The following is a 26,671-nucleotide window of genomic DNA, read 5'->3' on the forward strand; positions in this document are numbered from 1 at the left end:
CCATTGTAGGTTCAGGGGATTATATAAAGTTGTATTACCTCACCAGTGCCCCCATGGAACATTTAAAAGTCATTCAGTAATGAAAGCACAAAACAAAACTTCACATTTTAATCCTACAGAGTTACCAATAATACTAATACTGTTTCTACTACAATCAAAATGGTAACATGTTGGTAATGGAAAGCAACATAATTTTATTGGAAGTGGAAAAAAAATTTTTTAAGAGTGAGAAAATGCATGGGTATGCATGTGTGCATACTTAAGTGTGCAAGCAGGGGAGAGAGGGAGAGGCAGAGAGGGAGAGAGAGAGAGAGAATCTTAAGCAGACTCCATATCCAGCATGAGCAGGTCACAGGGCTCCATCTCACAACCCTGAGATCATGACCTGATCTGAAATCAAGAGTCAGACGCTCAACCCAGGGACCCCTATAGTGAAAATACATTTTTAAAAGATTTTATTCATTTATTTGAGAGAGAGAGAGAAAGAAAGTGTGTGCAAGATTGGGGGAGAGGCCATGAGGGGAGGGGAGAAGCAGACTCCCCACTGAGCATGGAGCAAGATGTGGGGCTTGACATGGGACTTGATCCCAGGACCCTGAGATCATGACCTGAGCTAAAGGCAGACGCTGAACCAATTGAGCCATCCAGGTGCCCCTGGAAACCCAGCTTTTATTGAGTGTCCATGAAACCGTGTGATGCTGCTAGCCAGTGAAGGGAAAGAGGAATGGAAAAGAGGAAGGATCCATTTTTGAGTCCTGATCCTGCTCTAAGCACCATGTGGAGGCCTGAACATTCAGTTTTTTTCCAGCTTTCATTACAACCTGTGAACTAGGTAGGATAAAGCTCCCTTTGCAAGTAGGGAAACAAATATTTAGATTAAGTGATGTAACCCAAGTTATTAAGGCAGTAGGTGGTGAGGTAAGAATTTGAACATAGGTTTATGTGGGTTCATACCCATATTCACACTGCTGTTCTGAAGAGCTAGTCTCACAAATGTACATGTGTGTGACTGACCAAAAGAGATCTATTGACAAAGTTCAAAACCAGCTCTCAGAATATCAGTGAACCAAAATTTCTGGGATTTTTCAGTGAAACTACCCATAAAACAATAATTCCTCATTCTTCCCTTTCCTAGTTCCTGATAACCTCTGTTATAATGAATTAATGAATTTGCCTTAATGAATTTGCTTGTGTTATGCATTTCATACAGACTGGAATCAGGTAGATGATAGATAGATAGACAGATAGATAGGTAGACAGCTGTCATTAAGAATTTGGAACAATGCTTTGCCCGGCTCATTGCAAATTACATAGCACCCATTGCTCCAGTCATCATGGTGATGACAATAAAAACAAGAAACACCCCATGAATTTGCAAAATGCAGTTTAGGAGATGGTATAGTCACTCAGTAAGAACCACTAGTCTGGGGGCTGTAGCTTCCAAAGGGTTTATCGTCCAATAAGAGATTGGCATGTAAACAAAGAACAAAATACAGAATGATAAATGAAGAGATAGAAATATATGTATAGTGGGAAAGGAACCCACAGATGGCAGGGATTAACTCTACCTTTGAAAGTCAAAGAAGCCTCACCTGGAAGTTGCTCTTGACCTGGACCTTAAAGGCGGAGTACTCCAGGCAGAAAATAGAAATACATCATAGGCAGGTACAGTATATACAGTGATATGGAACATAGTGAAGGAATTGGGAGAAACTGATATTACCAGGTATATACTAAGTGTTATAGAATGATAGAAGACATAACTGGGACATTCCGTAAGTGTCAAGCTAAGGACTTCCTGTTATAAGAAACAGAGAGTTAAAGAAAAAAAAAAAAAAGCTAAGCTGGGGGAATAAAAGCATATGATTTGCATTTTAGAAAGACAATCTTTTGGGCTCTTTAGAAGGAGGACTAACTGAGCAGATAATTGATGTCATCTCATGAGAGCAAATCATGGTTTGACGCTGCTATTAACTGCTTGATCTAATCCATTCTTGAATTAGGGGCCAAGAACATTAGAAAACCAGTTATAAAGTACTTTGTCTCCCCCCTCTGTCTACAGTCATGTGTGACAACTCTTGCTATCTGTGACAACTGAAGCCTGCGTTGTAGGCGTCATCCTTGTCTGCCAGGAGTAGCAGCATCTTACTCCCACTGTATCCTCAACCTTTGTCTGCCAGGCCATCTCTCACCACAGAAGCCACACCCCCACGATGTGGAAGGCCCAAGTTCATTTTCTAGGCTCTGGGCCTGCTCTGCAAAGACTTAAGAATTCCCTCATCTCCAGCAAAGCCATCCCTAGAGTTCTGGAGACTGACTCATTTCCTCTACCTCCTCTGACCCCTCACAGCTGAGAATACCACAGTTGGGCTTTAGAAGAAGGGAAGCTCACAGACGTTACACATCTAGGTTTGAGTTGTCCAAGTGAAAACTCTTCTCTTAGGCCATTTCCCATAGATGAGTACTTCTCATGTAATCTCAAATCTGAAAGTCTGGACTGAGTATAATCTCTAAGTACAGGAAGTTTCATTTCAGAGCCTTCCATCCCTCCAAAAGAGACAGTTTTGATCAAGATTATTTAATTTAATTGATTTTACTATCCCTCTAGTTGTTTTCTTTTTCCATTCCACCATAATATTGTACATTCATTTTAGCATACTTCTACAGTAGTATGACCTTCTATCATATAATTAACCCCACAGAACAGCAACAAAGAAAGCCATAAACTTGACACGCCACCAATTGACATCATTCCATGTTTGCTTCCAGTCACCCCTTGTCCATTCAGATCGAGAGCATGTCATTGTGAGCAGAGAACTCAGGAGTTTTTGGATATAGCTGCCATGCTGAAGCAACACGTCCACATCTTTTTTAGTAAAAAGAAAAGCTAACAAAGTGAAGTTTTACAAAGCATTTTTCTCTTCCTTCGTGAGTATATTCACAAAGTTGCAGATGAAAGACCTGCACTCTGAAAAGCTGGTGATAGTTCCAGTTACTGACATGATTCCCTTTTTTGGGAGAGTAGAAGCTTCATTTCAAAGAACCCTTTAAATGAAACCAGACCTACAGGGTATGAATGCAAGGAGCAATGATGTACTTGCAAAGGAAGGTCTGGAAAAATTCTTGTTTTATTTCATTTTTCCATTCTCCAGTGTTCCCCCAGTGTAATATTTATTAACATGTAAATAAATGTTGCCTTACAAAATGAAAGAGGACAACAGAATTAGGGTAAGCAATCCAGTAAACAATCAGGACCTCCCACTCATACAAATCAGCAGACACTCAAGCCATTGCATTTATGCCTTGTTTAGAACCTAATGCAAATAACACTGCATGCAGTGAGGCGTATTCTTAAAATAGCAAACATTCCAGTGTTACCATGGAGAGATCTGATGTGGAGGTTAAGGCAAGAACACTCACTGCTCAAGGCAGAGACTGAAAACCTTGCAGGGATTAGGAGCTTGGGCAGCTCCAACTAACTTCATATAAGGAGATCTTTCAAAGCAGTTTTACAGTATCTTCTTCTTAAAACTGATGAATGTTGAAGGTGGAGACTCTTATAAATCCTCATTCAACCTCACTGTCTCCCAGACATAACCTTTACTGGTAACGTGTCTCAGCAAAAGGCCTCATCATCTAAGACAATTATAGTCCTGACCCTTTAGAGCAGCAAAGGTGGTGGAAAAATAAGGGATTTTATTACTGCTTCATGAAAATTATTAACTGAGAATTTACAATGCACAAACTACTGTAACATGAAGGAATAAAGAACACAAAGATGCATAAGGTTTAGTCTCTGCCTTTAGAGATGATAGTCTGATTGGAAGGTAAGGAAGCCACTGATGGAAACAAAATATAAAGCAGTAGAGAAAGAACAAAAGGTCATGAGCTGGGGTAGGCAGTGAAGATTTTGATCTGTAAGAAATGAGTAGAATTTTAATAAGAGATGAAAAGGAAAGGCATTGATTTACTCATTTAGTCATTCAATGACTATTTATTGATATCTAGAAACATACTGTCCAAAGTACCTCAAAAAAAAAAAAAAACAATAGATGGATGAAACCAGGAGCTGGTTCTTTGAAAAAGTAAACAAAATTGATAAACACTTAGACTCATTAAAAGAAAAAGAAAAAGAAGACAGAGAGAGCAAGAGCAAGAGTTGGGGGAGGGAGAGGAAGAGAGAGAGGACTCAAATAAACAACTGATACCACAGAAATACAAAGGATTATAAGAAAATATTGAGGGGTGCCTGGGTGGCTCAGAGGGTTAAAGCCTCTGCCTTTGGCTCAGGTCATGATCCCAGAGTCCTGGGATCAAGCCCCGCATTGGGCTCTCTCCTTGGTGGGGAGCCTGCTTCCACCTCTCTCTCTGCCTGTCTCTCTGCCTACTTGTGATCCCTCTGTCAAATAAATAAATAAAATCTTAAAAAAATATATTGAAAATTTATGCCAAGAAATTGGATAACCTGTAAGAAATGGATAAATTTCTAGAAACATATAATCTTCCAAAACTGAATCAGGAAGAAATAGAAAATTTGAACAGACCAATTACTAACAATGAAATTGAAAATACTGTAACGCTGAAAAGAAATTTAAAAAATAAAATAAATAAATAAAATTCATAAAAAAGACACTGATGAAAGAAATTGAAGATGACACAAATGAAAACATACTCTATGCTCATAGATTGAAAGAACCAATATTTTTAATTTATTAATTAACAATTAATTAATAATTACTATTAATTTATTAAATTCACAGTAATTTATTTTTATTGTGTTATGTTAGTCATCATTAGTTTTTGATGTAGTGTTTCATGATTCATTGTTTGTATATATGGGCTCCATGCAATCCATGCCCTCCTTAATACCCATCACCAGGCTCACCCATTCCTCCCACTACCCTTCCTTCTAAAACCCTCAGTTTGTTTCCTGGTAAGATATAGTCTGGCAGGTACAATCTCTCATGAAGAAGAATAAATATGGTTAAAATATCCATACAACCCAAACCAGTCTACACATTTAATGCAGTGTCTATCAAAATACCAACAACATTTTTCACAGAACTAGAACAAATAATCTTAAAATTTGTATGGAATCACAAAACACCCTGAATAGCCAAAGCAGACTGGAAAAAGAAAAGCAAAGCTGGAAGGATCACAATCACAAATTTCAAGATATGTTACAAAGGTGTAATGATCAAAACAGTATGATGCTGGCACAAAAACAGACACCTAGGTCATCATTGGAATAGAATAGAGTCCAGGTAATCTGTGACAAAGTAGGCAAGAATATACAGTGGGGAAAAGATAGTCTCTTCAGTAAATGATGCTTGGAAAACTGGATAGCTATATGTAAAAGAATGAAACTGAACCACTTCGTTACACCATACACAAAAATAAACACAAACTGGATTAAAGACTGACATGTGAGACCTGAAACCATAAAAATCCTAGAAGAAAACATAGGCAGTTATCTCTTTGACATTGGTCGTAGAAATATTTTCCTAGATATGTCTTCTTACTCAAGGGAAAAGAAAAGGAAAATTAAACTATTGGGACTATACCAAAATAGAAAGCTTTTGCATAACAAAAGAAACCATCAACAAAATAAAAATATCAACCAACTGAAGGGGCAAAGATACTTGCAAATAATATATTTAATAAGGGGTTAATATCTAAAATATATGAAGATAGTATACAACTTAACACCAAACCCCCCAAATAATCCAATTTTAAAAAATGGGCAGAAGACCCGAATAGAGATTTTCCAAAGAAGATAGACAGATGGCCAATAGACACATGAAAAGATGCTCTATATCACTGATCATCAGGAAAATGCAAATCAAAACCACAATCAGATATCACTTCACATTTGTTAGAATGTCTAAAATCAAAAACACAAGAAATAACAAGGGTTGGTGAGTAAGAATTTGGAAATAAAGGAACCCTTGTGCACTGCTGGTAGGGATGCAAGCTGGCAGCCCTTGTGGAAAACAGTTTGGAGGTTCCTTGAAAAATTAAAAATAGAATTACCTTGGGTTATGAACATTGGGGAGGTATGTGCTATGGTGAGTGCTGTGAAGTGTGTAAGCCTGATGATTCACAGACCTGTACCCCTGGGACCAATAATACATTATATGTTAATTAAAAAAACATTTTATTAAAAAAAAATCATCATATGACCCAGTAATTCCGTTACTGGGTATTTATCCAAAGAAAACAAAAACACTAATTTGAAAAGATAAATCACTTCTTTATTTATGGTAGCATTATTTACACTAGGCCAGATGTGGAAGCAGCGCTTGGGTCCATTGATAGATGAATGGGTAAAGAGAATGCAGTATATATATACAATGGAATATTACTCAGCCATAATAGGAGTGAAATCTTGTCATGCAACAACATGGTGGACCTAGAGCATTTTATACTGCATGAAATAAGTCAGACAGAGAAAGACAAATACCATATTATTTTGTATATATGTGGAATCTCAAAAACAAAACAAAACAAAACAAACAGACTCATAAATACAGAGAACAAACTGGTGGTTGCCAAATAAGGGTGGTGAGGGGAGGGCAAAGTAGGTGAAAGGGATTTTGAAGTACAAATTTCCAGTTATAAAATAAGTAAGTCACAGAGATGAAAAGTTTGGCGTAGGGAATATAGTCGATAATACTATAATAATCGTATGGTGACAGATGGTGACTGTACATATTGTGAACATTGAATAATGTATAGAATTGTTGACTCATTATGTTATGTACCTGGAACTAATAGACTATTACATGTCAACTATATTTCAATAATAAATACTTTAAAAATACTTAAAAGAAGAAAGGCAAGAGCCTTTCCCCTTAAGGAGCTTGTATCTAATAAGGAAGATAAATAGCCAAGTGATCAAACAAATAACTAATTGCAAATTATAATAAGTACTTTGAAGAAAACAAAGAGCAGGGATTAGCCAACTGTTTCTGTAAAAGGACAGATGGCAAATAATTTAGACCTTGCAGGCCATAAGGTTTCTGCCACTGTAGCACAAACATAGCCATACACAATACATAAATGAGTTGGCATGGATGTTCCAATAAAACTTTATTTACAAAAATAGGTCGGGGAGAAATTTAGTCCACAGTTCATAGTTTGCTGACCCCTACCAGAGAATTAGGGAGAATGAGTGTGGGGTATTATAGGTAAGGAAGATGGTAAATTTTTTTTTTTTAAGATTTTATTTATTTATGACAGCGAGAGAGGTAACACAAGCACAGGGGAGCTGGAAAGGGAGAAGCGGGTTCCCTGATGAGCAGGGAGCCTGATATGGGGCTCAGTCCCAGGATGCTGGGGTCATGACCTGGGCCAAAGGCAGATGCTTAACAACTGAGCCACCCAGGTGCCCTGGAAGATGGTAATTTTGAGATGTCTCTGACCTATCATATGCAGATATGAATAGGTAGTTGGCTATTTCAGATTTGAGCTCAGAGGAAATTCTGGGATAAAGATATAAATGGAAAGTTACTGGTATAAAGATGGGAAAGGATAAGATGATATGGAAAGAAAATAAAAATAGGTAAAAAGGTCTAGGACTGCGCCTTAGTGAACACCTACCAAAAGTTCGAAGTGGGTATGACTCTTAGTTCACAAATTCAGTTGTGCAGGAAATACCACATTTCTTCACTTTCTTTCAATCGATTGAATGTTACCCTGAGTCCTTATCTTAATCAGGCTAGCAGGAAGTTCAAAATCATCCATTTGGTACATATATTCCTCCCTATTCTCTCAGTTACATGAAAGTGAAGGTTTTTATCAGGTGCCAAAGAATCAAGGGATTACTCTTACCATTGGTCTGCCCTGGAAGTACCCTTCCCCAACAAGCATGGTTCTGCCAACTCTAACAGCTTGCTTTATTAGAGTCTTTTATGAAGCCAGAACCCCATGATATAGAGTCCAGCCTCTCCAAGTCACCCACTGCCTTCTCACCCCAGGTCCTGCTGCTTCTCTGCAGCACTAATATGGAATGGAGGTGGCTCCCTGTTATTCTCTGATCCCCAGTCTCTTTCTGAAATGAGTGAAATCTAACCCCCTCCTTTTCTGTTGACCTCAAAGACCCTTTCTCCTCTTCCCCACTGGGACATCTGGCTTAATCTTCTCACTTGGTTTAGAATTTTTATTAAAGTCAGGAAATGCATTTGACTTCAGCTTCTGCTCTTTGCTCTGCAAAAATTTCCAAGTTAAGGGCCTGACCATCAGATTATAAAAGAGGAAGGTGGGGCATACAGTTAATAAAGCAGTTTAATATCCTGTCATCACGCCATAGGATTAGGGAAGGAGTATGTAGTTGAAAGATGAGATGTAGTTGAAAAGTAGATTAGGATCTTGCTGTAGAGAGATTGAAATGCCATGCTGATGAAGTTTTGGACTTCATCCTATAGTGGATAATGATGAATCTTTACTATAAATATTCTGGAAATAGTATGGAGGATGATTAGAGGGTAAGCTTCTAAGCCTAGTGACATGGTTCAGGTTTTAGGTTTCAAGAACCTGAAATAGAAATGTAGTGAAAATGTGAAGCAACATTTCTGAACATGCTAGAGATGTTCAGAGAAAAAAATCCCAAATTTAGTGTTTAACTTGATAGGGAAGGATTCTGAGGAGTTAAAGGTAACAACTCTAAAATTTACAAGTCACAAGTTTATAAGTTACAGTTACAGAAAGTGATATGCCTGACCTTCTCTTTCCTGCTAATCTCTCCCTAGCTTTTGACAAATGTTAACCGTCTCTCTCATTCTTGAAACTCTGTCCCCATCTCACCTGTGCTTTGATTGTAGAAGAGTCTCACTTGGTTTTTTTTTTTCCACTTAGTTTTCTCAGTCACCTAAACTCAGCATGTTCCTGATCAAATTTTTCATTGTCTTTTTGTAGATGGACTCAACTCTCACATTTCTGCTCATTTAGACCATGTTTTCTACCAGTCTTTGAGACCAAAAACCTAATCTTCATCTTTTTTTTTTCTAATCTTCATCTTTAATCCTTTTCCTTCATCCTCTATAGTGTTGTCAAGTCCTGCTGTTCATTCCTTCAAAATAATTCTCATATTTACCACTTTCTATTTATACACAAGACTAATTTTTTTAACTTAAATTCAAATATTTAACATATAGTGTATTATTTGTTTCAGGGGTACAGGTGATTCATCAGTCTTATAAAATACCCAGTGGTCATTACAACACATACCTTCCCCAATGTCCGTCACCCAGTTACCTCATCCCTATACCCCCACCCCTTCAGCAACCCTCAGTTTGTTCCCTTTGATTAAGAGTTTCTTATGGTTTGTCTCCCTCTCTGTTTCATCTTGTTTCATTTTTTCCTCTCTTCTTCTATGATCCTCTGCATTATTTCTTAAATTCCACATATTAGTGAGATCATATATTATCTTTCTCTGACTTATTTCACTTAGTGTAATACCTTCTAGTTCCATCCACATCATTGCAAATGGCAAGAGTTCATTTTTTGATAGCTGCGTAATATTCCATTGTGTGTATATATGTGTGTGTGTATGTATGTATGTGTGTGTATATATATATGTATATATACACATCTTCTTTACCCATTCATCTATTGATGGACATCTGGACTCTTTCCATAGTTTGGCTATTGTGGACATTGCTGCTATGAACATTGGGGTGCAGTTGCCTCTTCGGATCATTACATTTGTATCTTTGGGGTAAATAGCCAATAGTGCAATAGCTGGGTCACAGGGTAGCTCTATTTTCAACTTATTGAGGAATCTCCATATTGTTTTCTAGAGTGGCTGCATTAACTTGCATTCCCACAGACTTTTTTTTTATTACCCCACATATGAATAACTACAATGACTTTTTAGCAGGTTTTCTTATAACCATTCCAAAGTCTTTCCCTGAAATTCCAGTTCATCCTGTTCTCTGGCTAATCTTTCCAAGGTGAAGTTTTCACCATGCCATTCTTTGTTCAAGTTCATAACATTAAGTCCAAAATCTTTTGTCTTTTCTGAATATTAAATTCTAGTTGCCAAAACTTCCATAGCACCACAGCATAGCATCTGGCTTACAGTTGGCTCTCCGTATGTATTCTCTGAATGAGCAATTATAGAGGATAGGTTTTATAAAGTAGGATGAACCAGGCCATTCAGATGCTCCTCAAAATCCCCAACATCTGCCTTTACCTACAGGCTAGCACTGTATCTAACCCACTTCTAAGAGTATTGATGATGCCCTTTTCTTTTAATGGAGTCCCTTTCTTTGTTTCCATCATCCTAAGACCCATCTCAAGTGTCACTCTTGCCCTTTCAACTATTTCTCAATTTTTTCTGCACTCATACTGACTTCATCAGTACCATTTCACTTACCAATCAATTGTACTAATTTTAGCATGCATATTTTCTCCCTTCAACTAAACTAAAAGTTCACTAAAGACAGAGAAATGACATACTGAATTCGTGCAAATTCTTGCTCCTTGGTTGATTGACTTACATGTGCTTTAAAATTCACTTGGGGTGCCTGGGTGGCTCAGTCAGTTGAGCTTTGGAGTCTGGCTTTCCGCTCAGGTCATGATCTTGGGTCCTGGGGTGGATGGGGTCATGGAGTCCCATTCAGTGGGGGAGTCTGTTTGTCTCCCTCTCTCTCTGCTCCTCACCCCACTCTCTCTCTCTCTGAAATAAATAAATCTTAAAAAAAATAAAAGTATAAAATTCACTTAAGCAGCTACTGGTATTTAGCAACTTTACTTGAAAGACTCTTTACTATTTTAAGATGGATTCTGCTGATGTGGTCATCACATGGCAATCTGCAGCTAAACTGGTAATCTCCTGGTTTTAAACAAGTCTTTCAAAATGCTGTGTTATTAATTAATGCAAAGCATGATTGCTTCTGGCTTCTTAAAAATTTCCAGCCATCACAGGGGAGTCATGCATATGCTTGTGTTTCCATAAAGCCTAACTGGCTTTACTTTGATATTCTTGCATTTCCTCATCTGTTTTAGCTTCTCTGCCAAAATCACTTTTTTTTTTTTTCATTTTTGGCATAGTTTTTAGTAATTAGAACAGCTATTTCCAATGTCATAACTAGGGCAGTGAAACCTAACACAACTGTTCGGGACGTGGGGATTTTCCATCTCTAATTCTCTTGGAAACGCCTTGCCAGCCCAGAATTAGGTCTTAGGAGCACTACAAGATAGTGGTTACAAAAGTGGCTTTGGTTCTAAGAGATACTTCCCAGGCCCCAAAATCTAGAGGTCAAAATAGAGATAGTGCAAAATGTCTTTAACATAACACTACTTAGGAATTTTGATTCAAATGAGAATATAGTTCTCTAAATTCAACAATCTGTAAGTAGTTCTTCACTGAAGGGTTTTTCTGTTTATCTGCAGTACTTTTAATCTTTAATCTTTTGACTGAGATTTTTCAGAATAGTTTAGGACAGCTCTAATTCAATGGTTTTCGAAGTGTGATTGCCCAGACAGCAGCATCAGCATGATCTAGGAATTTGTTAGGAATGCAAATTCTTGGGCTCCACCCCAGAGGACCTGAATCAGAAACTCCAGGAGGTAGGTCCCAGCAATCTGTTTTATCAAGCCCTCCCGGGGATTCTGATGCCTGGTAAAGGTTGAAAACTACTGTTTAAATTCAACATGTTTACTTTGTAGATGAGAAAATTAAGGGCCAGATATAAATGATTTAACTAGCACATATAGCTAATAAGTGCTGTGAATGGGTTTATCAATACATTTTGAGGGCAAACTGCTGATATATAAAATTAACAATTTAATTCATAACAGCTTATAATATGAAACCTGTTCTTAGTCGAATTTTCCTTTAATATGTAACTTTGGTAAGTCTTAGAAGTAATTACCCTATTCTAAATCATCTCAGAAGCCCCAAGTCTTACTTTATCAGCATGCCTTGCTTCAATCATGTATGTGTGGTGTGCATATGCATATAAAATGTTTTTCAGGGGCACCTGGGTGGTTCAGTGGGTTAAAGCCTTTGCCTTCGGCTCAGGTCATGATCTCAGGGTCCTGGGATAGAGCCCCGCAATGCATTGGGCTCTCTGCTCGGTGGGGAGCCTGCTTCCTCTCTCTGTCTCAGCCTGTCTCTCTGCCTACTTGTGATCTCTGTCTGTCAAATAAATAAATAAAATAAAATAAAATGTTTTTCAAAGCTCCTGTGGTTAGGAAATATAAAGTTTTGAATCTGCAGTCGGGAATTTTACAGAACTTTTTCTAGGCCATATTTTATCTTTCCAATTTTCAAAGCTATTCTTAAGATAAAGTGGGGGTTACTTCCTAACCCCCCCCCACAAAAAAACCTCTCAGATTAAAAGTTTTGGGGTAATACATAGTTTATATTTATTTCCTCTTTGTTACTCTTTATTGAACTATTCTAACATAAAATCTACAGATCTAAGCATTCAGTTCAATGAACTTTGAGAACTGTACACATCCATATACCCATCACTCAAAACAATACATAGAACATTTTCATCACCCCAGAAAATTCCTTTGTGTTCCTCTGCAATCAATTCTTACACTATCTCATCTCTCATAACCACTTTCTGTACTTCTGTCACCATGGATTCAATTTTTCTTGTTGTTAAACATAAATTAGAAGGAATCACACGGAATGTACTGACTTGTGTACAGCTTGTTTCACTTAACATGCTTTTGGGATTCATTCATGTTGTGGGTGTCAGTTTTGTTTGTTTGTTTGTTTGTTTTTTTACTGCCAATTAGTATTGTACAAATATATCAAAATGTGTTTATTTTACCTATTTCTTAGTAACAATTTTTATCTTATCACAAAAGCAATTCATGCTTAGTATAGAAAATTATAGAACATAAATGAAGAAGAAAATAAGTATTCATAATTCCACTCTCCAGACATAATCACTATTTACTAACTTGTATATCCCCTCTGAATCTGTTTATATAAGTTGTCCACATATATAACACATGTAGTTATCATATATATTCCACTTTAGGTTCAAATGTTACCACTTTGACTCTGATTAGTGTGTTAAATAGGCACAAGTCTTAGTTTTCTTTTTTTTTTTTTTAAGAGTTTATCTATTTATTTGACAGAGATCACAAGTAGGCAGAGAGGCAGGCAGAGAAAGAGGAAAGGAAGCAGGCTCCCTGCCAAGCAGAGAGCCCGATGCGGGGCTTGATCCCAGGACCCTGAGATCATGACCCGAGCCGGAGGCAGAGGCCTTAACCCACTGAGCCACCCAGGCGCCCCACAAGTCTTAGTTTTAATTATTGAATATTTTCTAATTTTTAAAAATAAATTAAGATACATGAATACACATTTATTTCCAAAAATTCAGATGACACATAGTATATAAAAAAAGGTAAATGTTTCTATTCAACCCCCAATTTTACTCCCCTCCCCATAGGTAGCCAGTATTAACTAAATACAAAATCTTGACCAAGGTGATATTGATAAGGACCATGAAGTTCTGAATTCATTATCACCTGATTTTTCTAAGGTGTGTTCTTTTTTCTTTCAAAAGTTTTATTTATTTATTTTAGGGAGAGAAAGTGTGTGTAAGAGCAAGGGAGGGGGCAGAGGAAGAGAGAGAGGGGAAGCAGGCTCCCCACTGAGCAGGGAACCAAGTATGGCTCAATCTCAGGACCCTGAGATCATGACCTGAGCCGGTCAGATACTTAACCAACTGAGCCATTCAGGCATCCCTATAAGTTTTATTTTTTAATTTTTATGTTCCAGTTTTGTTATCTATACACCAGTGATCTTTTAGTTGGGATGACAGTTAGTTGGAATGAAATTCTATAATACCAAATAATCGTATTAGGACCAGTTCTAGTACTATAATAGTTTACTATCCACTTCAAAATAATGTTTTTTAAATATATTTCCTAGGAGTGAATAGAGTGCTATCTTCAAATTTTCTTTGATTGTTGAGTGATTTATTCCTATCAGTTCTTGGAAGCCCAGATACATGTAGTTCTCTCTGTATATTGATCTTTACTTATATCTAGCAAACCTATTCTTCAATGATAAACTACCTTTTCTCCATTTTTACTGATTTGCACTTCTACACCAAGCTACCTATATACTGTCATTAAAGTTTAGAGACTATTAATTAGATGCAAAATCTTAATAAGGAATAGAGAATACTACAAAGTATTATTTAATTTGCTCCTGAAAAGCACTTTGTTTCATTAGCCTTTTCCCCAGCAAGAAAATGTGACTTGTATTGATAGTTGAGGATGAGGACTTGGTTAATGTCTCAATTTGCACTTTTCTGGAACTTTGAGTTCTTTTAGCTCTTTATACTAAACTTTATACTATACTTCAGACAGGGTACAGCAGGGTATAGTCCTGACAGGCAGTCTGTTGGTAGGTGAGTCCAGAAACTCCTTGCCTCTCTATAGATCCCTACAGATTTCAAAGATGATTGTTTACTTTCTTATGACTTTGAAGTTCATATACCTAGAGGCAGGCAAAAATGGAGCTGTAATGAGTTTTACTTGGAAGTCTATTTTACATTCTTGGTTTCACTGCCAGAACATGAATATTTAGGTGAAATAACATATGCAAAGTTCTGTAGCCTCCCAAACCCAAAGATCAAAGGACTGTTCTTCTCTCACATTGGAGCTACCAAGATTTTGTTTTGGTGATTAAGTAAGAGAACAATACAGTCTTAAGTGTGTAGAGCTCCATAAAGTTTTAATATTATCTGGGGCACCTGGGTGGCCCAGTGGGTTAAGCCTCTGCCTTCCACTCAGGTCGTGATCTTGGGGTCCTGTGATAGAATCCCGCGTCCGGCTCTCTGCTTGGCGGGGAGCCTGTTTCTCTCTCTCTGCCTGCTTGTGATCTCTCTGTGTCAAATAAATAAAATCTTTAAAAAAAAGTTTTAATATTATCTTAAAATATTCCCATTATAATATTGAAATAACAGTATAAGCTATTATTCAGTGAGTCAAACACTGTTAAAACACTTCTAAATCATTTAATTCTCCCTAGGAATTTTTTGGTTTATTCTGAATTCTTATTGAAGGCATTTTAATGTCTTCCTGCTTAGAGGAGTGTGGGCTCTGTCCTAGAGATGAGGTTCAGATACTTAAGACTGTTACTGGCCTTAACCTCTTCCAAGGACAAGCCAGTAAAATTTAACATCTTTGTAACCAGGAAATGTCCTGCTCTGGGAGACTCCAGGTATTTGCTGGGGCTCTTTTCCTTCCTGTCCCGTGTCTGCATGCCACTCAAGCCAAGAAGGGAATTCTTTATTATAAATCGAAGTTGACACCTGGATTCCTCCTACTCAGAGCTCCTGCTTCCCCCCAGTTTGTGTGCATTCCAAGTTCTATACCTAGCGGCGGGGTGACAACTGTATATTGTTGAATAAGACAGGGTACTAACTGAAGTCACTGAAATGTCCAGGCCTGGTTCTGCAGACATCAGTACCCCCGACCCTCTACTCTTGCTCAAAGAAGCTAGGTCTTTTGTTCTAAAGTTTGTGTACTCTCCCACTCCCAAAATAGGGACTGCAGTCCACCTGAACCTGAAAGAGAATTTGGTGATGGTAATCTACTCTCAGGTGTTTACATTCTTGAAAAAGCCCATTTTCTCTTATTTTAAAAATATTGGTTAACTAGCAGCAACCTCGTGGTATTTGCCATACTCTTTCTCAGGTGACTGGTTTGTGCCTCTCTTGATTTCTTTTATTTAAAAAAGGGCAAATCGTCTAGCAATTGCTGAACGCACGCCCACCCCAACACTGCAAGGAAGAGAAAAACTTGTCCTCTAGATAATCCCAGTTGTCGAGGGAGAGGTTTGAAGCACCCTTCTAAAACCCGCGGTACCACCACCTCTGATTTATTAACCCTGCTTACCCGCCCGCAGCTACAGCCCCAGGGCCTTTTAATCCCGGCACCGGCCTGGTAGGGAGAAGAGGTGGGGCTGCAGGCGGGAGGGAGGCGGCGCGCAGCGGTACCTAGTGGCGCTGCCAAACTGCTCCATCCAGAGTACGTGGCACTACCGTGGAGAGACGGGGAGGGGATTCAACTTTCTCCTCCCCACGCAGATCCTTGGGTCATCCCGTTAGGGCGGGCGGGAGGAACCACGAGGGAACTGGTGCATTCGTCAGGTGAAATCTTAGCAGATGAAAGCAGTCTGGCAGTGGCCAGCGCTCGTCCTGCTGTCCGCCGGTACCCACAGCGGGCCAGGTCTCGAGTCCACTGCCAGGAGCCGCTACTCGTTTTAGGACGAGCGGGTGGGCACTCGCCGCCGCGCATGCGCAAAGCGGGGAGCGGCCCACTGGACTACAGCTCCCAGAGGAACCCGCCTCTGGCCGCAGGCGCCGAGCCGCTGGCGCCATCTTGAAATCTGATCCTTGATCTTCGAGTCTTTGCGTCAGCCGCGGGCTGGTGATAGTGTACCGCGAACTCAGCTTGCTAAAAGGGAGGACGTTGGGGAAGCGGCGGCTAGTGGGAGAGACAGCTGGAGGGGACATGGCAGGTTGCGAGCGTGGCCTGCGCTGCTGTCACTCAGCGTCCCCCTAAGGCGTTTCTATTCCCGCCCCCTTCCTGAGGGGCGGGGCTGCCCACTCTGGTACCCAGAACCAGCTCGCGGGTGGCGGAGGTGAGCCCCGGCAGAGTGGGGACCCACCGGACTCTGCCATGCTGGCCGGAGGCCTCCGAGGCGGGAGACGGAGCGCAGCCAAGAGCCAGTGACTGAACACCAAGCAGCAGCCGCCTCAGGGAAGCTCGGCAATCGCTAGGGGAGAAGATGAAGGAGATTTGCAGGATCTGTGCCCGGGAGCTGTGTGGAAACCAGCGGCGCTGGATCTTCCACACGGCATCTAAGCTCAACCTCCAGGTTCTGCTTTCGCACGTCCTGGGCAAGGATGTCGCCCGCGATGGCAAAGCCGAATTTGCTTGCAGCAAGTGTGCTTTCATGCTTGATCGGATCTATAGGTTCGATACCGTTATTGCCCGGATCGAAGCTCTTTCTATCGAGCGTTTGCAAAAGCTGCTGCTGGAGAAGGACCGCCTCAAGTTCTGCATTGCTAGCATGTATCGTAAGAATAACGATGACTCTGGCACGGAAACCAAGGCGGGGAATGGGACGGTTGACATTTCCGGCTTACCCGATGTACGATACTCTGCACTGCTCCAGGAAGACTTCGCCTATTCAGGGTTTGAGTGTTGGGTAGAAAATGAGGATCAGATTCAGGAGCTACACAGCTGCCATGCTTCGGAAGGTCCTGGAAACCGACCCAGGAGATGCCGTGGTTGTGCAGCTTTGCGGGTTGCTGATTCTGACTATGAAGCCATTTGTAAGGTGCCTCGAAAGGTGGCCAGAAGTATCTCGTGTGGTCCTTCTTCTAGGTGGTCCACCAGCATTTGCACCGAAGAACCGGCATTGTCTGAGGTCGGGCCACCGGATTTACCAAGTACAAAGGTACCCCCAGATGGAGAAAGCATGGAGGAAGGGACACCGGGATCCTCTGTGGAATCTTTGGATGCAAGTGTCCAGGCTAGTCCTCCACAACAAAAGGATGAGGAAACGGAGAGAAGTGCAAAGGAACTTGCAAAGTGTGACTGTTGTTCAGATGAACAGACTCCACAGCCTATGTGTAACCACAAGCTGGAGCTAGCTCTTAATGTGATTAAAGGTCTTGATTATAAGCCTATCCAGAGTCCCCGAGGGAGCAGGCTTCCTATTCCAGTGAAATCCAGCCCACCTGGAAGCAGGCCTGGCCATATCATGACAGATGGAGTTAGTTCCGGTTTCCTTAACCGGTCTTTGAAACCCCTTTACAAGTCACCTGTGAGTTATCCCTTGGAGCTTTCAGACCTCCAGGAGCTGTGGGATGATCTCTGTGAAGATTATTTGCCACTTCGGGTCCAGGTATACAAAATGGCTACATAGTGTCTTTCTGATTATAGTTAGCTGGCTGCAGGCTTCACATGATTTCTGTATAGGTCAAAGTTAAAATTCTATACCTGAGGAAACTAATATCGTTGAGCCCATTTTTCCTGCACTTCTGCTTGTGTCTCATTTTAGTAAACGTGATTCACACTCAAATAATTGACTTTTCACAGCCCTTCTTGTAACATTATCTATTGGCCTTCCTGCTAATGACCAAAACAACAGAATTTTTTGGGCAAGAAGAGATTTTTAATTGACTTTTACCCTATTAGAAAACATTTAATCTTGTATCTGGCACTAGAACTCTTTCCTCTTATCTCCTCTTTTGTCCCCCACCTCCTTTTTTGGCTTTGTTTTCATTTTTAGATTTGCAGATGTTTTCTCACATTCCGTGAGGTAGTTCTCTAGTTAGTTCTCCCTAGAGCATCATGTGTTTTCATCCCAAAGGTGTGTCTCCAAATGATTAGGGCATAGGGCAGAGGTTTGGGGAAAACCTATTTATCAAAGTATTGTACTATCTGAGCAATATTGTAGTAAGTCATTTGAGGACTAATGATGACTTGTTCATAAAAGAAACTGGGAATTCAAGTGTCATCATTTTAAACACTAAGACAAAAACTGTTCACAGCCAGTTTGCCTACAGAGCTCTGTTAAGAGGATGTTTGATATTAAGAAAGGTTGCCTCTGTTATTGGGTGATAGGAGTTTCATCCATTATACTCTTGAATTTCTTAGTGACTAGAAGATGGCAGTTAATCTTAATTTGAGCTATTCATTTCTGCCCAGTTGATTTCATACCAACCTTTTAAATTCAGCTACATACAGGAACCTGCAGATGCTATTTTGTTTCTGCAGCAACAGTGAGTGCTGAGTTCAATTAACTTTGTGAAACATCTGGCATCTTCTACTTGATACAGATTATTAGAATTTAGCAGAAAGGTTGGAGAAATAGTTTTAAATTTACATAAAGTTGTCAGAAACACATTTGAAGTGTTAAGAAAAAGGAGAAATAACAAAAAGTTTAAAATGTGAATAGAATGTTTAGAAGGCTTAATGCTCCATACGTCTTTTCTTTTGCTTCCTTTTCTTTCAGTGGAGCATCACAGTTGAATTTGAGTCTTATGGTATATGTCACAAATTAAACATGGTGTTTTCATATTAGGATCTATAGGTAGTCTGGACAGTGTAGATGGCAGATAAGTGCCCCCCCCCGCCCCAATATGGACAATATTGTAAAAAGGTAAAGAAAATTAGGAAATTACAGGCAAAACAAGAGTTTGTTTTTGTTTTTGTTTTTCTCCACACTTAATTAAAAATACTGTCATTTGGTGCCTGGGTTCAACAAGTTTGAGGACTGGGAAGGATTTTAAATGCCGTCTCATGAAGGGTTTCAATTTAGAGGTAAGGAAAGCTCATGATTTAAATGACTCAGAAAGAGCCAAAGATTCTTAACCATTCTCAGCCAAAACTTTTTTATTCTGTATATGAAATCACATTTCCTGATATATATTGAATTAAATAATACTTATTTTAAATAAAGAACCTTCTTTCTGCAACCTAAGGATTCCAAGGAGATTCTTTAGGGAATCAGTGAAGAAAATTGCCATCCTAATGAGCACATTTAAACTATAATAACTCTGCCTTTAGGTCAAGTCCCTTTGCTTCATTACATTTGGACACTGGAAAAAAATAGACCTTTAGAACTTTAGTGTGTGATCTTTCTGCTGTCACTTGGCTTACAATCTTTTTACTGTTTGTAGAATAATGAAAACAGAGCATTGAGAATATGAATAATGGCATTTAATTGCTATGCCATTTTCTTCAATAATTAAGGATGTGGGGGATAAATAAATTAAATTGGACTCAGAGTGTTTGGAAATAAAATTTGTATTGGGGGCCCCTGATCTGTTGTTTTATGTCTGGTTGACTTTTAAGCTCCTTAACGCCTGTTGTGCTGTATGTCTGAACCCCAGCCAACTGGGACAAAGGCAGACTGGTTTTTGTCTATTTCTCTGAACAAATGTGAAAAGAGTAGAAATAAATGTGAATTAATTTTGGTATTTCTGTTTTTAGTTTATAGAAAGAAAAAAACCATGAAAGAAAAAACATTTTCTTTAATTAAGTTCAGCTACAAAAACAAAGAAAAGCTCCCATCCTAAAGAGGAAGATTATTCTGGAAGGTCATTTTGATTCCTTTGTTTAATCCTCCACGTACCCATTCTATATACTATTAAATATCATCATCAGAGTTCCTTCTGATTGCTGCATTTCTTTCTCTTCTTATATTAAGGAAAAACAACAACAATGCAGTATTCCTGCTTACTGATTTTCTGGAATTATGCAAATTGACTTATTTGCCTTCTACAGAATTTATGCTTGAAAACCCAAGGTAGTTTAAATATCTAAAGAAAGCTGTTGAAGCCTTATTCTAGCTGGTAATTTACTTCTTTATTGTGTGGCCCTGAACTAGAAAAGTGATAGCAGGGGTGTGGTTGATTAGTAAACATCAAATCAGCTCTGGCTCATGTGCAATTTTCTATTCCATCTAAATTCACAGAGCAGATTTTTGCTCTGAGCCTTGCAACACTAGGGTCTGGCCCTGTGTAGCTATGGGAAATTTATTCCTCTCATAGTTTAGCTACTTAATCTAGATAGGCCCTTTGGAAGGTGTAGGCATTAGGTGCCGCTCAAAGATTAGGCCTTTAATTTTATGCTAGTTGATAACTCTTTTGTATTTCCTGTTTTTAAAACAATAGGATAGAAAACCACAGCAGTTCCAGATCTAAGACTTGCTCTTATGAGGACTAGGAAGTGCCAAGGAAAATGCTGTTAATACAGAAGATCTAAATAACTGCCTTTTTAGCCTAAAGGTCTCATCTTATGCAGTATCAGGCCTGGAAGCAATTCTCCTTTCTGATACTGGAAAGCTTTTTGTCCTATTTTTAATTAAGTGTGGAGAAAAACTCCTAACTGGAGTTGGTGTCAGGGGTGAGTAGGAAGGGTCAAGGAGAAAGAAGATGGATTTTCATGTCATAGTGAATTCCTATGGTTTTATTTTAGTCAGTTTATTTTCTATTGACTCTTTTTGTCCTAAAAGAGTCAGAGTCTAATTTAAAATTACATTAGTATTGTAACATGATTTTATTAACCTGTAGTCTGGAAATTAGCACTTATTCAGCCAAATTGCGTATTACTGATTTCAGGTTTTATAAAATTGTCTTAGAGATGATTGGTTTATGTACTTGATACTTCTCAAGAATTCACTCTGAGCTATTAACTCAGGGAACTTTGTTAAGTGGTCTTTTGGCAGACTGCTATCTGAAAGGACATTTTTCTGAGATGTTCAATAATTAAGTGTTATAAATAAAGACAGAGCAAACATCTTCCAGCCTTTAGGTCAGTACATCACATTTACCGAATTAGAAGTTTCCTGTGATTTTAATGTCAAGATGGGTTCAGATTAAATCAGATTCATCACGTACTATTCTGTGGCAATTTTTGGGTTTAAAGTTGCTGTTAAAATGTCCTTGTTAAATATCTATCTGGTCTTATTTCTAAAGAGCCACTGAAGGATTAGAGCACTATAGACTGGACATTAGGACGTTTTTATTGGTTTTTGTTCTTGTTCTCTTATTAAACAGAAACTTTTGGTCCCTACAATATTCCAGGCATTATGGTAGGCAATGGGTTTATATGGAGATTGAAATATTGAATACTACACATTCCCAGCTTTAGTGCATCTGGTTTAACAGGACTCTTTTCCTGATTTCCTGTGTAGTTTGGGACCTTCCTTATTCTAAGTCTCCGTTTCTTCCAATGCTATGACGGGATTATTCCAGATGGTTAGTTTATAAAGTTTCCTTCACAGCTCTGAGATTCTTTGGTTTAAAGTGAATCGGGGAGCCTGGGTGGCTCAGTAGGTTGGGTGTCTGCCTTCAGCTCAGGTCATGGTCTTGGAGTCCTGGAATTGAACCCTGCATTGGGCTCTGTGCTTGGTGGGGTGTCTCCTTCTCCCTCCCACTCTACCTCTGTGCCCTCTCTCTCTCAAATACATACAGAAATAAAATCTTTAAAAAAAGTAAAGTGAGTATTTATTCCCTGCCATTTTAAACCTGCAGCTATTTTCTTGAATTCTGCTTGTTATGAAAAATATTTATAATAGACATCACTGGAAAGGTGTTTTACATTGAGGAACTGAGAAACAGAGTTTTGTAGAGTGTTTTATCATTAAATCAAGGATAAAATTATTTATCAGTTACAATTGTTTTGAATATCTGTTCATACAGTTACCGCTCCCACGGTGTGACATAATTCACAGTGCTTCAGGGCAAGATTCCCTGTAACCCCCCCAACAACAAATATCCAAATAGATCTATTTCTCTCCCACTCCATTCCTACCACTATCATCCCAGCCACTATTCTCTTTCACTTATGCTACTGAAGCAGTCGCCTGTGTGGTCTTCCTGTTCCTACTGGCTTTCCCCAGTCCAATCACCACGGCTATAGGGCCTTTTAAAAATATAAATACAACTGCATTCCTTTTCTAATTTCAGTGAGAATGAATTCCAGCTTCATTAACCCCACTGTAGAAGCTCTGTTTGGCCTAGCCCCTGGCTTCCTCACCCCTGTGCTTAGTCTGCCTTAGCCCTGGGCTAGCCAGCAAGGTAGCCACCAGCCGCACAGGGCTATTGAGCCCTTGAGATGTGCTAGTTTGAATTGAGATATGCTGTGTATAAAGGACACCATGAGTTTCAGAGATTGAGTATGAAAGAAAGTAAAATACTTTGTTGGTAATTTTTCTATTGACTACCTGTCTGTGATAATTCTTTGGATATAATACATTGGCTCAGATAGAATATTTTATTGAAATTGAGTTCATCTATTTATTTTTTACTTTAGTCAATGAAGTTACTACAAAATTTTAAATTACATACATGGCTCACATTGTATTTCTATGGGGAAGTGCTACTCTAACCGCATAGACCTTTCTGTCCCGGGCTCATAGCCACTGTAAACCTTTTTCATTAGCTTTTCCTTCTGCCTAGATTGTTCTGCAGGATTGGCTTTCTTTCCTGCAGGTCTCCATTTAACCAGTTTAAAGTAACTAACTGGTCAACCAACTTAGAGTAACTTTACTATGCTATAATGCTTCTCAGTTTTACAACATAGGGTGTGTCACTATCTGGTATTTTATGTATTTCCTTATTCCTTTATTATATTGTTCCTCACTCCCAGCTCCCACAGTGCTTTGAATATTATGATACTTAACAGATGTTTTAAAAAATTGATAAATAGCATTGGAAGAATAAAAAACTTTTTTTTTTTTTCCCCTGAAATCTGTACTTTCAGTTAGTTGCTGGAAGGAAGGGATTTAAGGTAAGCTCTAACCCCACTGTCTAGAAGGTGGTGTTAAGGGTTTGGAAGTGTGAAGGAAAGGGAAAATGAACAGTAGTTGCCCTTTTCTTCTTTCTAATGGATTTAAATTTTTCCTAACTGGAGTTGGTGTCAGGGGTGAGTAGGAAGGGTCAAGGAGAAAGAAGATGGATTTTCATGTCATAGTGAATTCCTATGGTTTTATTTTAGTACATTTATAATGAATATTAGGTTCAGTTCATTAGGTTTATCTAAGCCTGATTCATTGTTATATTATATAAATAATATGTGTTTTTTTCTCCTGAATCTCTTTGATGAATTGATATTCCTGTGAAACATACCCCTTTCCCAGACCATCATGGATTTTGAAATTTGTTTTTAATTTATTTTTAATTTTTATATCAAAATCAGTTTTAATTTGTAGAGAGGTCATGAGAGAAATACAAAGAACTCCCACATTCACATATGCTAACATTTATCCAGATTCACCAGTTACAAATATTTTGCTACATTTGCTGTTCCACTCCCACTGTCTATATAGACATATTATTTTCTTTACTCCTAGACCATCTGCAGATATTAATGAGTCTTTATACTAAATAAGCATATATTTCCTAAAAACAAGAATATCTCTTATATAACTACAATATAATTACCAAATTTAGGAAATATAGTAGTGATAAAACATTATTACGCATAGTCCATGTTCAAAATCTGCCCATTTTCTAATAATGTGAACAGGCATAGTTGAACTATACTTTTTCTAGCTCTTAGGGATCGTAGAGATTTAATTATTGAATTCCCTGATTAGAAATAGCATAAAGTGTGTATTTGGTTATCTAAAGCGTTTTCTTTTTTCAATCCTCTTTTCTCTTTAAACTCTAAATTATTTGCTTAGGACTGTCTTTACGAATTCGTACTGATAAGCCATGCAAAAACTTTGGTTTTCTAAGTCTCTGCCAAAGGACGCTAGAGACATTTGAAGATAAAATTTGTTGTTGGCTACATTTAACTCAACTTACTTGTCTTGCTGCTTCTTCCTAGCCCGGGACTGAAGAGTTACTCAAACAACAAAAGCTGAATTCAGATGAGACCATTATAACTCAGCAGTCTGTATCTGATTCCCACTTGGCAGAACTCCAGGAAAAAATCCAGCAAACAGAGGCCACCAACAAGGTATGATTAGTCCAGTCTCTTGGAGATGACAGGTCTTCCTGAGGGTGTGACTGGCTCTAGCTGAGGATGTTAACCTCTCTGAGTGGGACTTGGGAGGTGGGTACTGTGTATTCCCGTTGCTCTGAGGAATACTTTCAATTAAAAGTGTAGTTCTTTTTTTTTTTTTTTTAAGATTTTATTTATTTGTGACAGAGATAGCAAGAGAAGGAACACATGCACAGGGGAGCCGGAGAGGGAGAAGCAGGCTCCCCGCTGAATAGGGAGCCTGATGAGGGACTTGGATCCCAGGATTCTGGGATCATGACCTGAGCTGAAGGCAGATGCTTAACATCTGAGCCACTCATATGTCCCTAAAAGTGTAGTTCTTTCCTTTAGCTCTCATCAAGATTTTAGCCTGCTCTGCACAGATCAGAATTTCTGGTGCCTTTTAGATCTGTAATTAAAACTTGAATGTGGTCTTTACCTGTATAAGGCACCAAGACAGGAGGTTTATGCTTTTGATTTTAGCTTAACTTCTTACCCCTTAGAGCCCAAAGAGGCATTTGCTTAGGAGGAAATTTTAATCAGTGCCTGCAATTTGAATGCTGAGCTTCTGGTCTGTTGTACCCTTGTAGTGTTCCATCCTGTCCTAGATAGCAGAACTCCTTGGGCTTTGTTTAAAGGACCTATGGTGAGGGATCTTTTTAACAAAGAGTTAAGGGTTAAGTGTCCAACTCTTGATTTCAGCTGAAGTCATGATCTCTAGGTCATGAGATCGAGCCCCGTGATGGGCTCTGTGCTGGGTAGTAGCCTGCTTAAGATTCTCTCCCTGCCCCTACCATCCCCCCCCACCCCCGCTTTCTCAAAAAAAAAAAAAAAAGAGAGAGAGAAAAAGAATCCACAGTGACTCGTGTGGACAAGTGTATAGCTGCCCATTATAGAGAAAGCGCAGTACATGAGAATTGAAGCAATTGAATATTGAAGGAAGTATTTCATTTTCCTTCTACTTTGCCTTAATGGATGATTTAAGGTTTAATGGTTACTACATGTGGGGAAACCTAGACTTGAGGAAAGACTTTCTGGTTGCATTTGAAATTAAAAGAAGTTGACCTAACAAACTTTTTCTTTGCTGAAATCAGATTCTTCAAGAGAAACTGAATGAAATGAGCTGTGAACTCAAGTCTGCTCAGGAGTCATCTCAGAAGCAGGATGGTACAATTCAAAGCCTCAAGGAAACTCTGAAAAGCAGGGAAAATGAGGTAAATATTGGGCAATCAGGGATCTGTGAAGAAATTTTTTGTTCCATCAAAGTAGGTAATCTGTATTTTTGTCGAAACAGATCATCAGACTAACAGATGTGAGCCTAGAAAAACCGTAGTGTAATCTAAATTGGTATTTCTAAAATATGTACAGGTGAGATCATGGAATTTATTTTTAGTTTACTAATATGGCTGGTACTCCCTGTCTCATCTTCAGACCGAGGAGTTGTACCAGGTGATTGAAGGTCAAAACGACACGATGGCAAAGCTTCGAGAAATGCTGCACCAAAGCCAGCTTGGACAACTTCATGTACGTGAGGGTCATATAGGACGGGAGGCAAGACTGCAGTTGAGAAAGTGCTGTGTTCGGTCACGGTTTTGATTTGATTGGTCTTCTCAGCGGCTCGGTGCTTGCCCTCCTTGTGAGGATGATTTTTCCTCTTTTTTCAGAACTCAGAGGGTACTTCCCCAGCCCAGCAACAGGTGGCTCTGCTTGATCTTCAGAGTGCTTTATTCTATAGCCAGCTGGAAATACAGAAACTCCAGAGGGCAGTGCGTCAAAAAGAACGCCAACTGGCTGATGCCAAACGATGTGTGCAATTTATAGAGGCCGCCGCCCATGAAAGAGAACAGCAGAAAGAGGCATCTTGGAAACATAACCAGGTAAATTGGCAGTCATTTTGTGGTCCGAGATGCTGACTTTGCCCTGATAATAACTTCTTATCAGTACGGTTTGAGTTGAATCCTTTGTTGAGTCACTGGCTTAATCGAAGAATTCAGTACGTATATTGCCCTCATACCGTGTGCCAGACACTGGGCTGTGTTCTGGAAATAACAAGAGTCAATATCACAAGCTCTTTCCTGTGAAGTTACCTGTATTTATTATGAGACAGTCACATAAACAGAATTTTTGTGTAAATACTGAAATGAGGTAAAGGAGCTGTATTTTGGCCCTACAGGAA

The 26,671-nt window shown here is 39.0% G+C and overlaps 1 protein-coding gene across 21 annotated transcripts in view; it reads left to right on the plus strand.

Moving 5' to 3' along the window:
* Positions 1-26,671, plus strand: part of LOC122900399 (myomegalin-like) — a 179,894-nt gene that overhangs the window by 82,712 nt on the left and 70,511 nt on the right. For 9 of the 21 annotated variants that reach the window (XM_044239026.1, XM_044239027.1, XM_044239028.1 and 6 more), the window contains exons 1-5: positions 16,425-17,902; positions 24,340-24,471; positions 25,590-25,709; positions 25,927-26,019; positions 26,160-26,372. In XM_044239026.1, coding sequence (XP_044094961.1) covers positions 16,778-17,902; positions 24,340-24,471; positions 25,590-25,709; positions 25,927-26,019; positions 26,160-26,372 — 1,683 coding nt within the window. In that variant the 5' untranslated portion in view covers positions 16,425-16,777. Of the gene's footprint in view, positions 1-16,424; positions 17,903-24,339; positions 24,472-25,589; positions 25,710-25,926; positions 26,020-26,159; positions 26,373-26,671 lie in introns of those variants that run through there. The other 12 variants (XM_044239034.1, XM_044239033.1, XM_044239045.1 and 9 more) reach the window with 4 other exon arrangements.

This window comes from Neovison vison, chromosome 2, assembly GCF_020171115.1.
Source record: "Neovison vison isolate M4711 chromosome 2, ASM_NN_V1, whole genome shotgun sequence".
Lineage (NCBI taxonomy): Eukaryota > Metazoa > Chordata > Mammalia > Carnivora > Mustelidae > Neogale > Neogale vison.